Below are 15,910 nucleotides of genomic sequence, written 5' to 3'. Positions count from 1 at the left end.
ACAAAAGATGTTTGCAACAAACGTTGGTGCTAACTTTCAGCAGCTCGAAGTCGATGCGGATCTGTGTCACTTGTTTTGTTCTTTGCCACTGTTGTGTTGCCAAACGTTCACCGAGATCTCCAACCACTAGCACACTTTCGAGCCTCAAAGTCGTTGGCAAAAATTCACACGGTCCCTTATGCGTTTGCCTCAGAAGACTTGAAGCCGAAAGCCACTTCTTTTTCTTCTCATTTGATTGTATTGATCTACAATTGTATTGACTGTATTGATCTTCTGAAAGCTTTCTGCACCCGACATTGTTTTGCACTGCCTTCGGTATCATAGGCAGTGGAAGGTTTCTGCACCTCACATGGCTTTGCAGTGCTTTCGGGATCGGCCCACGTTTGACCAAGCAATGATGTCACGTGATGATGTCATCACGTGACGTCACGTTGCGTGATGTCATGATGACATCATCAGTTTTGGTGACCTGCAATGTCATGACGAAGTTATAGGTTGACATCGTCACATGATGATGTTCACGCCGCCGCCGGTCACTTTTCGCGTTTGATGAGGCATCTAGGGTTTTTGCCTAAAGGACCCCTGGCAGCAAAATTTTCGCTTGTGACTTTTTTGCTGCAACATGTAGCCTTGTGCCCGGTAATGCCGAACTTGAATCGTAGATGCTCTAACGTATCGTATAATTAATGCTAGCATTGTTAATTGTGACCAATTTTAGCGTCACTTCGAAACGCCCGCCTAAAATCATAAGAAACTAGCGCCCGACAGCGGGGGAGCACCTCAGACCACGTGCTCTCAAGCTTTGATGGCGTTGACAGCGCAGTTTTCAAATCGGGGCCCTGTGCGCGGTAAAGAATGAAACGATGTGGGTGCTTCAGTATGAGTGAAGACTGTTAAGAGCATGTCTCCTCAGGAAAAAGAAAAGCATTCCTGGCGTAAGCAGCCCAACTCACCTTGAGAGTGGCCCAACCATAGAGTTTCTTTCAATTACCTAGAGGGAGCTCTGGCGCTGCAATTGTTCAGCCACCATGGGAATGATGGGTAGTACACGGATTTGCCTAATCTTCGTGCTTACGGCTTCGAACGCACTTGTGGCTTTGTTTATTGCTGTGTTTTGGTGCTCGTTTCGGATAAAAGAATGGACCGTTGCTGAACTTTGTGACCAGATTTGAATTGGTGAGCCTAAAAAGGTTAAAATGGTGAAGTGGAACTGCTGACTTTCGCTGAACTTCGTTTTGCGACAAAAAGGATGCAGGCGACGCAGAGCGAAACGGAGCCGAAAGAACGAAGTTTAGACAAATCCGTGTGCTACCCATCATTCCCATGCTGGCTGAAGAGCTATGCGTTGCAGCTCCCATAGACACGAGCGCCAGAGTTCCCTCTAGTAAGTATTGTAGGAAACTCTATGGACCCAACTACAGAGCGAGAGGGGTGAGGACAATCAAACAACACAAACATCTCGAGGTTTCGATTTTGGTATCGGAGGGCCCTCTAAGATAGTGAAAAAAAAAAAAATTCTTTTTTGTTGCTTCACTGTAGGTGCGGCAAGTGTCGGCGGTACCTAAAGCTGGTGGCCAGTAAGCCGAGCCGGCTGCACTGCGTGCAATGCAACGACACTCACAGCATACCGCAGAATGGCAGCGTGCGAACGTACCGCGAGCTCAAGTGCCCCCTCGACGACTTTGAGCTGCTGCAGTGGTACGGCGGCACGAAAGGAAAGGTTGGTACGGTTTGTTCATAGCCGTTGGTGCATGCTACTATTTCCTAATCTGTTCTAACTCTGTGTAAGTGGGTTTAACTTGGTGCACTGGTTGTTTAAGCATGCTTCAATTAAAACCATTGTACAGTCGAACACAGATATATCGAACTCGAAGGGGATCGCGAATTAGTTCAATATATGAAAAATTCGATATAAAGAAATACAGGCCCCGAGACCTTACCAGTGGCGGACGATCACCTACAATCGGCACATTCAAGAATGACAACTAATTCCACACACACAATGCAACAGAATGTTTTACTTGCGCGAAAAAAAAATCGCTTATCTTGGTCTGCTTCTTCGTCTTCGAAATGCAGAAGACGGTGGCCTCGATCTTATCGAGGCTGTCCAGGTGTGACAGGCCGGTTCACTCCCTGTCACCTCAAAAATGGTGAATCAAGCCGAACACTGCCGCCACTTCAGCGGCGGAGTAGTACGCGCGTGTAGCCGCCGCCTCGTCCAGACGATCTTTGTTGCCACTTGAGCTGTCGGCCAGGGCATCCTGGGTCCCTGCGACCGCAGCTACAATGTCCTTGTCAGTGAGGCTCACAACAGCCTGAACATTGCAGTCCGCTTCCTCAAAATCGTCCGCAGACACTTCGGGTGGAACGGCAGCCGGGTAAGAGGGACGACAACTCACGAAATGCGTTGTCCATGCGCTTGTCGTCGCCGTCTTCACTGGTTTCCGCAAGTTCCGCCGTCACGAAGCCTGCCTTCCGGAAGCAGTTGGCCACTGTGTCCGTCATCATGTCTCGCCAGGCGACCATCACCATTTGAATGGCACCTAGGCAGGTCAACATTCAGCCCAGATTGAAGGACTTGATGATGCCCTGGTCGAGCAGTTGCAGCTTCGCTGTCGTGTTGGCCAGCAGAAACTTCAGCTCGATGTTTTTGAGCTCGCAGGGGAGCACACATACAAAGAGGGAATGTGGTGGTATGCGACAACTCACGGAAGTGAACTCCGCCAATAAAGCAGCTCGCGATCAGTCGCGATGGCGGCGATGGCTACCCGGGCGCCCAGGCTACCTGCGAGGGCAGCAGCGATGTACGAAAGGCGCGAGCTGTGGTTGGCTGAGCAAATACGAAAGGGGCGGGCTGTGGTTGGCTGATCAACACTCATAAAACAGCAACAAAAAAAAAGAAAGAAAAGGTGAAAGGAGGAGGCCGCCGGCTCCTTCGTTCCTGCTCTCTGAGCCGACGGTGACGCGGAGAGCATAGGAGAAAGAGAGAAAAAAAAAGCCATTCCGCAAGTTGGAGAAGTGCGCCCAGCAGGTGTACAGTCCGAGCCCTCTTGCCCTCGCGTTTTTCGAGCGTTTCGTGTGTCGGCTGAGGCGCGGTGCCGCGAAGGTCGCGGGGCTCAGCGAGTGCCGAAGCACGCCTTCCAGCTCGCGCGGCGTTCGATATATCCGATGGCGGGTAAAAATACCGTTCGATATAGACGTGCGAATTTCTATACTATTAGAAAGGATTTTCAAGGGGATAATTTATGAGTTCGATATAGCCGAAAATTCTATATATGTGGGTTCGATGTATCCGTGTTCGACTGTATAGGGAGGGACATTGGAGGTGCGTTTGACTAGAGTCTGAAATGTTGCGCACATTTCAGTTTAAAAAATGTGCGGAGCTTAGATGGAAGACTAAACAAAATACATACTCAAAGGAGTACTGACATATTTCTTACTTTTCTGTAAATGAAGGTCTGGGGCATCAAAAGCATAGAAAATATACTGTCAAGCACTCTAAATATATTTATTATAATACCTTTTTGTGCAGCTAGGTTCAGTTATGTTTCCAAAGTTTATGCTATTGTATCCTGATGTCATAGTGCAGAAAGTGACCGCATAAGAGCAACACATTGTGGCATTTCAGTGCTTACTCTGGGTTGCTAGATCGCCTCTTATTTCAAAGAATGATGTCAGTGGCATAGAAGACTACCGAGCAAGTCGGTGCGGGTGTCACGATGCCGCGGTGGGCTGCTCCCATGTGATAACCTTCTGGCTCGTGATGTCACGGCAGAGCGGCACCACCAAATATGAAACCCTAACTGGCTTCAGAAAAGCTCTTATACAGTATACTCTCAGTTAACAGAAATCTCTTAAACGGAACTGCTGCTTAAACGGAACAACTGCTCCTAATATGATTGGTTTCGTACTTGGATTCTGCACCCCTGCTCCTCTCTCAGTAAACCGAACTCCTCTGAAACAGAACGCATTTTCCTGGTCCCTTCAGGTTGCGTTTAACGAGAGTCTACTGTACAAAATTATTCCAAGTGCTCAAAGGCTTGGCCGTATATTTTCGTAATGGTGTTCCGAATGCACTGTTGGTCCGGCGGTAAAGCGTCCACCTCCAATGTGGAAGTACTGGGTTCAATTCCTAGTGCCGCTGGGCACCCACTGGTTTGTCTGGTTGGGGGAGAGGTACCCCGACCTGAACCTCAGTGGTGTGGGTACTCTTACACCAAGGTGGCATCTCCTTTCCACTCTCTTCTATCTTTCATTCTTCTTCCTGCTCCCCTACACAACACTGTGCCGTGCTTACTCATGGTTTGCAGAAATAAGTCTTTCCTAACCGCAAGCTACTTGAACTTTTGAGGCTCTCGACCTTCTTTGATGCTGAAAATCAGTGGTCAGAGAAACATGTCTGCGTTCGCTTAAGCAAAAACTAATATCAGATGGAGCGCAGGTATGTTTGTGTAGTGCTACTGTGTTATAGTGAGACTAAAATGTAAAATGCTCACAGAGTGAAACGCGACCTCAAAACTTTTGGTATAACAACTGGTATGCATGATTCCTAGATAACTGCATCGCGTCACTATGAATCTAGCCGCTGAAGGTTATGTTGGCTCTTATGTAAATGTTCCAGTCAAAATTACGCCGATATGACATGAATTGAAGACAGTATAAACAAAAGTACTATGTGCATTACATGGCCTTAAACGGTTGTGTTTCAATCTGCGAGCGCTGTAGATATGCGAACATGCCAAAACTATCTCAGCTGTTCACGTAACGCAAAAATTTGACGCAGGACACGAGAAAGGACGAAGACGAGCGCTAACAGAGCGTACAGGTATACACTCCTATAATGCAAAAAAAAAAAAACCATTCAAGAGGCACACATTTGCCATGCGTGAAAAGCTTAAGGCTGGAACACACTAGCAGAAAAACGCACGCAACTCACCGGCAGCAAAGAAATGCTGTTGCGGCGGTACAGTCACACCAGCTCACGGCGAGCCTCTCTTTGTTGTATTGTCATGGGAGTATAAAGGCTGACATTGCCTCTTCCTAGGTGCATTTTGTGGGGTAAATTTACTACAGCCTGGAGAGGATTGTATCAGCCCCCAGAAGCCTGACCGTGCCAAAACAGCGCTAAATGAGCCTCGCCATCAGTCATCATCCGGCCTGGTCGCCCTGCTACACCACCGAGCGTGTGCCTCACGGAAGGGGTGATGGAGCCGCTCTGATTGGGCTCCTCAGAAAGCGCTGTGCAGAGCGCTGCGAAAAATGGCGCACGGACACATTCCTTTCGTGGCACGAAAATGCTGCCGCGCGGCAGGTTTGGAGGCTCACATTTTGCCACTGGCAACATGTCACGCACGTTTTTCTGCCAGTGTGTTCGCGCCTTGGCAGTCTCAGGAAGTTGCTCACGCATGGCAAGTGTGTGCCTCTTGAATGGTTTTTGGTTTGTTTTTTAACATTTTAAGAGTACTATATATATACCTGTACGCCCTTCGAAATAAAGGTTGTTGTAAGTTAGCACTCCTCTTCGTCCCATCTCTTGTCCTGCGTCACATTTTTGATCTTTGCAAACAGTCATGCATCACTAGCAAGCCCAACTTCACATCCTTGCCAACTCTATCTTGCTTGCACGACTGTGGCAGCACATTCATTGCATTAGGAACTGATCACGCATTTTACCATCCTTGGCTTCTCCTGCTCTCACTGTCTGTCCAGAGCTTCATCTTCTGCCCCTACTGCTACAACCACCCGCCATTCCGAGACACTGGCCGCCAGATCGGCTGCAACTCCTGCACGCACCCAACCTGCCCGCACTCCATGATGGCTAACGGCATCTCAGTCTGTCCCGAATGCACGTCTGGCGTGCTGGTGCTTGACCCGGCGTCGGCTCCCAAGTGGAAGATAGGTTGCAACAGGTGGGTTGTCTCCTGCTGTGGCCCGCCCCTCTTTGCTTGCATGCATGTGTGTGTGCGTGTTAACTCGCTGTTAACGCGGCAAAATACACTGTTGTTGGATCAGGCAAAAAGGGTCATCTCATCGGTGATGACAATTATGGTGTATGGCATTTCATGGCACAATGACCATTGATGGCCATTGTGGCCATCAATGCCATTGGTCATTGATGACCATTGATGATGATAATGGCCATTGATGGCCATTGATAATGATAATGGCCACTGATGGCCAGGAGAACCAAAAAGTGGTGTAGCATGATAGCATTGGTGTGATCAGTAACAGTGAGTGACTAGGATGTAAGGGTGCAAGGAGCCTAACACCATGTGTACTAAATGTGCTTAAGGTGCTTACCTGTGGATGTGTGCTATAGTGCATAAAACACATTTGTGTTGCTCACGTCATCCAGTCTTTCAAAGCGTGTCTCTTGGCTTCAGCGAGATGGTCAGCAGATGTTTGACCATTTTGGTTGATAAAAAAAAAATCACAGTTTCACCGCAAGGGCGAAGTGATGAATGCGATAGCAACAAATTGTATTGTCATACAAAGTAATGCTTGCAGCTAACTCTTTTGGATGCGGTCTCGCGCAACTTTACAAAATGCTGTTGACAGTCACTCCAGGGAAAAAAAGTGGTTTTCATGCAGTCTCTGTGATTAGAGCACAGCACATAGGAGGGTATACTAGCTGTTTGCTGATGCCTGCCTAGATAGTGCCCGCACCAGCGATCGCACTGTTATGATCAAAGTTCACAGTTGCTGCTCGAGCGACACAGGTCCTGGCCACCCCTTTCTCCCAGTGTCCCTTCATGCTCCTTCAAGACGGGCGGGGCGTTTCCTCTCTGCTTGAAGAGCTATTGACAGAAGGCCTCGCACACAGGGTGATGTTATCGCATGCACCCTCCGTGCAGTTGAGACGGGCCGGCTTGTTTCATCTCTGCTTCAGCCTCGCTTGTCACCAGCGCTCATGTGCTTTCACTTGAGCGTAGAGCATACTATGCGTAGGGCGATGTGATCGATTTGAACTTTATACGGAACATGACGGCGATTGGCAAAAGCCCGTCGAGAGTGTCCATATAATTGCTATCACAATATTAAAAATTGTTGTGGTTTTGTGTCCCAAAACCACAATGCAATTATGAGGGACAGCATAGTGAAGGGCTCCGGAAATTTTGACCACCTGGACTTCTAAGTACGCGAGCCTGTAGCATTTTGTCTCCATCGAAATTCGGTTGCTGCGGCCGGACATCTTAGTTGATGCAAAGTAGATGTGCGTGGAATTCTGCTTACAAAATTTTAATTTTGCATATTGTTTATTGTAACCTCTCTTTCTAACCCTTTGGTAACCCTCTCAGTGTGGAGCACGCACATGGTGGCACATGTAGCAAAACCGTAAAAGGAAACATGGTATAATTGAACTTGTAATGCATTTGGGCAGTGTGCTTCATCTCAGGTAAGTAACGACATGCATTTCCAAGTGTTCTCATACTTTCTCTCTGTACAAACATGCAGACAGTTGGTATTTGCTACTGGAGGAAAAGACCATCCTGTAGTGAATATGGTATAAACATGCCAATGATGTTGGTGTCTAATCTGATTGTGGCCATTTTGTCTTACTCCTTTGCTGCCCAGGTGCGATGTGATCGTCCAGCTTTGCGAGGATGCCCGGAAAGTGTGCGTGGAAGACGAGCCGTGTGATGAGTGTGGCAGCCAGTTGGTCAGCGTGGAGTACAAGCTTGTAAGTTGAAAACTGCACGCTGTTACAAATGTGCGTTTCCTTGGTCTCAACCTGGGTTATGTTTAAGGGATCCTACAACAATTTTCCCAGTAGTCATCGGATTTTATTGCTTTGTAAATTGATTGCCGCAAAAAATTTTTAATTCATCAGGAACGAGCAGAGTTACTGGAACTAGTCACTGACTTTAAATGCTTTCTGTCTTCTTGTACACTGACAAGCACACTGGAAGGTACACAAGGGGGATTACAAAGAAGCTACATCAGCACACATCATGAAGCACAATCTTGCCACTTTCTCAAGGCACATGGCGGCTATGGAGTGCTGCCACATGCCTGGTGCTACATTCTGTAGTGCATTAAAATTACAGAGTAGCAAGGCTAGCACTTGCCGGAATAACACCGGAGAAAGCAGTCGCGTTCACTGCATTTTAGAGTGCGTGTGACAGAGCTTACTTCCCTGTGTCATCCCTTCCTGTGTATCTTCCAGCTCGCTCATCAGGGTGAAAGGAGAGAGAAAGTGCTTAGATCGTGCAACAAATTACTGTAACTCCGATCAGTCGTGACGGATTCGAAAACATTTTGCGGCAATCGATTTGTGAGGCAATAAACTGCGATACACTCACACCTGGATATAACGAACACGGATATAACGAATTATTTGCTATAACGAAGCAAATTAAGAATAGCCTTGGTAATAGATACAATGGCTCGGATATACGCTTATAACGAATTTTCGGATATAGCGAATTTATTTTCATGTCAAATGCGACTTTGTTATAATGAGGTTTGAGTGTACTGCGTTTGGTAGATTATTACTTGGAAAAGTGCTTCATGAGTCCTGCCAAAGACGTAATGACAGCTGAAGTTGAAGTCCTCAAATGCCCACGCGAGTCGCCCGAAGCAGCAACACTGAGGAGGAATGAGCGCGTCAAATTCAATGTGCTGTGAAACCAGCAAAAGATGCCACATTTGTGCACTGCCACGTTCAAATGGTGCGAATGGTGTGGGTGTGCAGCCTGGAATGCCCACTGCACCGCGGCCATCTTTGAGGGTACAATGGCAAAGCTGAAGTGCAGGTAGTCTTGTGGGAAGGCTTGATGCCTGTCAACAAGCACACATGCTCTGGAGTGGTGGAGTTGGATATATGACCCCATTTGAAGTAACAGATTAAAAATGCATGCAATTGTCAAGGTGATACAGAAAGAGTTCGATATAGACAATAATCCAATATATACTGATGTTTGGCTGTAGCAGGATAGGGCAATCGTGAATTATGGTAGTATAAATGACTAGAATCAAGAGAAAAGAATCCTTACATTATACAGTAAAATCAGGTTAACTTGAACCTTGTTATTATGGCATCTCTTATTTATTTGGTTGCTTCCCGGTTAATTAAGATTATTCTTGGAGCAGGACGACTACAAAGTGCTGCAAGTGTGTAGTGCAGAAGTGCATAAATTCATTAATAAGTGCCATAGTACATTAAACACGGACATGCATCCTGCAAAGTGGGTAAAGTTCTCAAAGGTGCTACTCAGATTCCTAAAGCAATATGTCCCATAGGCAACTAGTTTCCATGTGCTCTAACGGAAAAAATCTGCTGCATGTAGTAAGCTTCTGTTTGTAGCTGGGTAACTTTCTTGCATGCTTCAACATACAATTTATACATCAAACAAGATATTGCTACATGTAGGCTGCCGGAATCCATATTGTCGACGCGCGTGTGCGCCCGACGAAGAGGACGAAGGTCGCTAGCTGCTCGAGCTCGGAGCCGGATTGCTCAGTGCTGCAGCCATTCTTGCAAATATATCTTGTGAATAGCGACTTGTAAAAGCGACTGTCACTCACGTAACATATTTGGTGGAGGTGGAACGTTCCCCGTCCTCGTCACGCAGCTCCGCAGTGGCCGCGTCATCCAGCCTCTCGCCATGGCTTCCAATCACAACCCGTCCCCATCTCCATCTGCGGCTCCTACGACAACCTTTGTTGCGGTCCCCACCCCCCACGATCCCGGGACATTCTCTGCGCAACCTGGCCTCGACGTCGACTACTGGCTTCGCCTGTATGAACGGGTCAGTCAAACTCACCGGTGGGACCCTACCATGATGCTCGCTAATGTTCTCTTCTACTTGGACGGAACCCCGCGCATCTGGTACGAAACACATGAGACCGAGCTCACCAGCTGGGACACGTTCAAGGAGAAGCTACGTGACATCTTTGGGAACCCGACCGGTCGCCACGCAGCTGCACGACAAGAGCTCGCTACCCGTGTCCAGTCACCTACTGAGTCGTATGTCTCATACATACAAGAAGTGCTTGCTCTTTGCCGGAAAGTGGACGAGGCAATGCCCGAAGCTGACAAAGTGGGTCACGTTTTGAAAGGCATCGCGGACGACGCTTTCCATTTGCTGGTCTACACCAACGTCTCGACTATCGACCGCATCATTCAAGAATGCCGCCGTTTCGAAACGGCCAAAAGCCGTCGTGTGCACCCTCAATTTTCTCGGTTGCCAAACACGGCTGCCACGTCCACCTGCTCCGATTCCGCCGCTACACCGCCCTTTGAGCAGAGTGTAACGCGCATCGTTCGACGGGAACTTGAAGCGGCAAGTCCAGCGCCGTTCCAGCCCTCTCCATTCGACCATGCCACTATACAACCAACCCCCGCGGTCTCCGTTATTCAGGCGGTCGTACGACAAGAATTCGCCAACCTCGGGTTCCCTGTCGCCTGCCCCGTCTCTCGCCCCTCGTCCCAACCAATGCCCATGAATGCATCTCGAAGTGACCCATTCGTTCCTCCACGATCTCGCAACCCAGCGGAATGGCGAACTCCCGACGACAGACCCATCTGCTTCCGGTGCCACCGCGTTGGTCATGTCTCCCGCTACTGCCGCGCCACTTGGACGCCGCCATATAGGACCCAATTTTTCTCGCCTTCCCGCCCATATGAAGATCTTCGCCGGTATTCGCCCAGCCGTACAGACCCTACTTGTGACACACCTAACAGCCGCCCTCCTGCTCGTTCCCCGTCACCCCAACCCCGCCGCCACCCCTCGCCGCCCAACTTTGCATCGTACCCGACGGAAAACTAGATCGTGCAGCTCCTGGAGGTAGTGCTGCATCATCTCCTTCTGAACCAAATCCTCCGTTGACGCTTCCTACGAACAAGAACCTCATCGATGTGCATGTGGACGGTATTTCTTTGACGGCTCTAGTCGATACTGGAGCTCACGTGTCCATAATCAGTGCTCGTCTTTGTCGCCGACTGAAAAAAGTCCTCGCACCTGCTACTACAAAAGCTGTACGCGTCGCCGATGGCGGAACTGTTCCTGTCACTGGAATGTGTACAGCTCGCATAAGCATCGCCGACCGTTACGTTCCTGTCCTATTCACGGTGCTCCATAATTGTCCTCATGACCTCATCCTTGGGATGGACTTCCTGTCGACCCATTCTGCCCTGATAGACTGTTCCGCTGGTACTCTTTGCTTGGACCTTCCTCTTCAGCCAGATATTCACCCCGACCTCCCACACAGCCTCGGCACCTCGGATTTCATCCGCCTACCGCCTAAAGCCCTAACATTCGCCAAATTCACAACGACTTCATCCGTGTTGGATGGGCACTACGTCGTAACGCCGATTACTGATGTACTTCTGGCACGTGACATCACTGTGCCTCACTGCGTCATAACTATAGCCGCTAACCGGGTACATCTCCCCGTCATAAATTTCGGCTTCACGAAGCAAGTCCTCCCTCAAGGCATCTTAATCGCCACGTTGCGGTCCTTAGCCGATGACCACGTCACCTCTTTTGCAGCAGACGTATGCTCCAATCTTCCTTGTCGCCCACCCGATACCACAAGCCTCGACATGGCATTACGCCCCATGATTGCCCCAGACCTCCCCCCAGCGCAATCAGCCGCCCTCATCCGCCTTTTGGCTTCTTACCGCGAGATCTTCGACCTTGACAATCGACCACTCGGCCAAACTTCTCTTGTGCAGCACCGTATCAACACAGGTGATGCTGTTCCCATTCACCGTCGACCGTATCGGGTGTCCGTATCGGAGCGCCAGGTTATTCAAGAAGAAGTAAACAAGATGTTAGCTAAAGGCATTATTGAGCCTTCATCGAGCCCTTGGGCGTCACCCGTCGTCCTGGTTAAAAAGAAAGACAACACGTGGCGTTTCTGCATCGATTACCGGCATTTAAATCGAATTACGAAAAAGGACGTGTATCCTTTGCCCCGCATTGATGACGCTCTCGATTGTCTCCATGGCGCACGCTACTTTTCATCCATAGACCTTCGCTCCGGTTATTGGCAGATTGCCGTGGACGAGAAAGACCAAGAAAAGACCGCCTTCGTCACTCCCGATGGCCTGTACCAATTCAAGGTTATGCCCCTCGGTCTATGCAACGCCCCAGCCACGTTCGAGCGCATGATGGACTCTCTGCTACAAGGGTTCAAATGGTCAACATGCCTTTGTTACCTAGACGACGTCCTCGTATTATCACCTACATTTGAGACCCACCTTGAGCGTCTGTCGGCTATTCTCGACGTCTTCCGCAATGCTGGCCTCCAGTTGAACTCGTCGAAGTGTCACTTCGGCCGCCAACAGATTACAGTGTTGGGCCACCTCGTTGATGCTTCTGGTGTGCGGCCGGACCCTGAGAAAATTCGTGCCGTCACCAGTTTCCCAGTACCCCAATCCGCCAAAGATGTTCGGAGTTTTGTGGGACTCTGTTCCTATTTCCGGCGGTTCGTGAAAGACTTTGCAGCAATCGCTCGACCACTTACTGATCTTCTAAAGAAAGACGTCCCATTTTCGTGGGGGTCCACTCAAGCTGCCGCCTTCTCTCACCTCATCACAATTTTGACGACGCCACCTATATTAGCCCACTTTGACCCATCCGCCCTGACTGAGGTCCGAACTGATGCCAGTGGTCACGGGATCGGAGCCGTCCTCGCCCAACGTCAGCAGGGACACGACCGCGTTATCGCCTACGCTAGTCGCCTCCTTACACCCGCGGAGCGCAACTATTCGATCACCGAAAGAGAATGCCTTGCTCTTGTCTGGGCGGTCTCCAAGTTCCGTCCATATTTATATGGCACTCACTTCTCCGTAGTCACCGACCACCACGCGCTCTGCTGGCTTTCATCATTAAGGGATCCCACAGGTCGACTTGGTCTCTGGGCTCTGCGACTGCAAGAGTACACTTTTGCAGTGACGTACAAGTCTGGACGCCTGCATCAGGACGCTGACTGCCTATCTCGCTATCCGGTTGGCGAGTCGCGCACCGTCCCTGACACCGACGCTTGCGTGTGCACCGTTTCCCAACTGACCCACATAGCCGACGAGCAACGCCGTGATGCATCCTTACGGGCTATCATCGAGTGCCTCGAATCCTCACCTTCGGACCGATCTCATCGCTCGTTCGTACTCCAGAATGGTACACTATACCGCCACAACTTTCATCCAGACGGACCATTTCTGCTGCTTGTTGTACCCAAACACCTCCGCTCGGCTGTACTCCACGAACTTCACGACGTTCCAACTGCCGGTCACCTTGGTGTGTCCCGCACATACAACCGAATCCGCCGTCGCTTCTATTGGCCAGGTATCGCACGCTCCGTCAGACGATACGTCGCGGCGTGTGAGAAATGTCAACGCCGCAAAACACCATCGACGCTTCCGGCTGGGTGCCTTCAACCCCTCGACATTTCGTCCGAACCCTTCTTTCGCGTCGGCTTGGACCTACTCGGCCCTTTTCCCCTCTCTTCTGCTGGCAACAGGTGGATAGCTGTGGCCACAGACTACGCCACACGCTACGCCATCACACGAGCTCTTCCAACAAGCTGCGCCACAGATGTCGCCGATTTCCTTCTGCGCGACGTGATCTTGCAACACGGTGCTCCACGCCAGCTGCTCACGGACCGTGGCCGCACATTTCTATCGAGAGTCATAGCGGACATCCTGCGTTCATGTGAAACGCGGCATAAGCTCACTACGTCGTACCATCCGCAAACGAATGGCCTCACGGAGCGTCTGAACCGAACCCTAACCGACATGCTTTCAAAGTATGTTTCCTCAGACCACTCCGACTGGGACCTTGCTCTACCGTACGTGACATTTGCCTACAATTCCTCGCGCCATGACACGGCTGGTTACTCCCCATTTTTCCAGCTGTTTGGCCGCGAACCCACATTGCCCCTTGATACAGTCATTCCGTTGCCAGCAGCTCCGACCACTGAATACGCCCTGGACGCTATCAGCCGGGCCGCTCATGCACGCGAAGCCGCTCGTACTCGCCTTCTGACCTCCCAAGAGAACCAACGCCGTCGGTATGATCAACGACACCGCGACGTACACTTTTCGCCCGGTTCTTTGGTTCTGCTGTGGTCTCCGACCCGGCACGTTGGCCTGTCCGACAAACTGCTCTCTCGGTACACAGGGCCATACCGAGTGCTTCGTGCGGTGACTCCCGTCACCTATGAAATCGCTCCTGCTGACTCGTCGTCTTCATCCACCCCGCATGCCAGCGACATCGTACACGTCGCACGCCTGAAGCAGTACCACTCGCCCAATGACGTTGACGTCTAGATGCGCCGAGATGGCGCCTTTGCGCCGGGGGTTATGCTAGATATGTAGGCTGCCGGAATCCATATTGTCGACGCGCGTGTGCGCCCGACGAAGAGGACGAAGGTCGCTAGCTGCTCGAGCTCGGAGCCGGATTGCTCAGTGCTGCAGCCATTCTTGCAAATATATCTTGTGAATAGCGACTTGTAAAAGCGACTGTCACTCATGTAACAATATTAACTAGATGAATTGCTGCCACCTACCTCTTTAAAAATTCCAGCTGGGTGATAACTATAACCTCGGGAGCTTTAAAGAAATCACTGGCTTTTACAGGTCAAGACAACGATATTATATTGAGGCATGTCGTAGCGAGGAACTGCTAATTAATGTTGACCAACTGGGTCGACATGTGAAAGTATTTAAGTAGAGTTGAACTCTTTTAAAAGAGGTACTGATGTAACAGGCATTTGGCTATAAGAGACACAAGTGTGCCTACATTGAAAGAGAGGTTGATCAGAAAATGATAATGTGGTACCCTGCTTATAAAAGACACCTCATGTAAGGGACAAGAACTGCTCCCCAGTGTGTGTCTCTTATAAGGCGGTTCAGCTGTACATGGCTGTTCTTACACTTTGTAACACCTTAGCCGCTAGACTACCATGGTGGGTTCTTTTGCCACTTTTATGTGCAAACATTAAGAGGGCCCACACTGTATTCCAAGCACTGAATTAGTATTGGAAAAAAGGAGTCTATTGCCACTGCTCATACATTGTTCGCTCTTCGCCTCGTACGCAGGAGAAGACGAAGCTCCCTGGTGCACAGACGGAAGCGGTGGGCTGCATCTTTTGCGATGTGACCCTGTCGGGCCTCGTGGAGAGGCACCAAGCACTCAAGCCGAGGAACAACTACCGCCGGGCAGCGGGTGCCAATGCCGGTGGCGGCAGAGGCCGGGGCCGGGGTCGGCGTCGGGGCAAGCCCAAGGACAAGATGGCGCAGCTGGCTGCGTACTTCGTCTGATCACTGTCTGCTCAAAGGAGGAGTGTTTGTTGTTTAGATGAGATCTGATGTAGTTATTTGCAGGCCTTTCTCATTAAACACATTTTTTTGTACATACGGACAAATTTGTGAACTGTGGCCATTATTTTGATGGATACATCACGACCATGTCGGTGACTGCCATGGAGAATGTAAGAGAGGGCAGTGCTATCCTCGAAATATAGGGGTTTCATTCCATTTCAAGTGGGCCCGGTAGTTTTTCGGCTACTGCCAATCCCGCGGAAAAAAATCGTCCTAATATATCGCTACATGCATACGGTATCTAGTCTCTCGGACCATGTGCGTGGGCGTTTGTCAAAGAGAACGAAGAGCTGTCCCCGCTCGGGCTCTGAGCTAACCGGTAAGTGCTGCAACCGCTGTTGTAAATATACGATGTACATAGTCTACAGAACAAGCGCCTCATCATTCACGTAACAATATGTGAATGTAGGAAGTAGGTATTGAAGCAGTACCATAAAATTTCGAGCAAGCGGCCCCTCCAGTTTCACTGCTAATTTCAAGTTTCCACGCCGTTGGGAGAAAGCGCCCCTCCCCTCATGCTCCCCACCACAGTCCGCATCCCGATCATAAAAAAAATTACACCATCAGACTCCCACTAAA

At 49.8% G+C, this 15,910-nt stretch overlaps 1 protein-coding gene across 2 annotated transcripts in view; it reads left to right on the top strand.

The window, feature by feature from the left end:
• LOC119402138 (DNA topoisomerase 3-beta-1) overlaps nucleotides 1–15,375 on the top strand; it is a 42,188-nt gene extending 26,813 nt beyond the window's left edge. Inside the window, exons 13-16 of one of the 2 annotated variants that reach the window (XM_037669259.2) lie at nucleotides 1,540–1,720; nucleotides 5,710–5,909; nucleotides 7,576–7,681; nucleotides 15,050–15,375. In XM_037669259.2, coding sequence (XP_037525187.1) covers nucleotides 1,540–1,720; nucleotides 5,710–5,909; nucleotides 7,576–7,681; nucleotides 15,050–15,271 — 709 coding nt within the window. In that variant the 3' untranslated portion in view covers nucleotides 15,272–15,375. The remainder of the gene's footprint in view (nucleotides 1–1,539; nucleotides 1,721–5,709; nucleotides 5,910–7,575; nucleotides 7,682–15,049) is intronic. The other variant, XM_037669260.2, reaches the window with a different exon arrangement.
• Nucleotides 15,376–15,910: the final 535 nt, after the last annotated feature.

Source organism: Rhipicephalus sanguineus, chromosome 8, assembly GCF_013339695.2.
Source record: "Rhipicephalus sanguineus isolate Rsan-2018 chromosome 8, BIME_Rsan_1.4, whole genome shotgun sequence".
NCBI lineage: Eukaryota > Metazoa > Arthropoda > Arachnida > Ixodida > Ixodidae > Rhipicephalus > Rhipicephalus sanguineus.
Note: the sequence above shows the minus strand (reverse complement) of the source record. Positions and strands in the feature narration are given on the sequence as shown.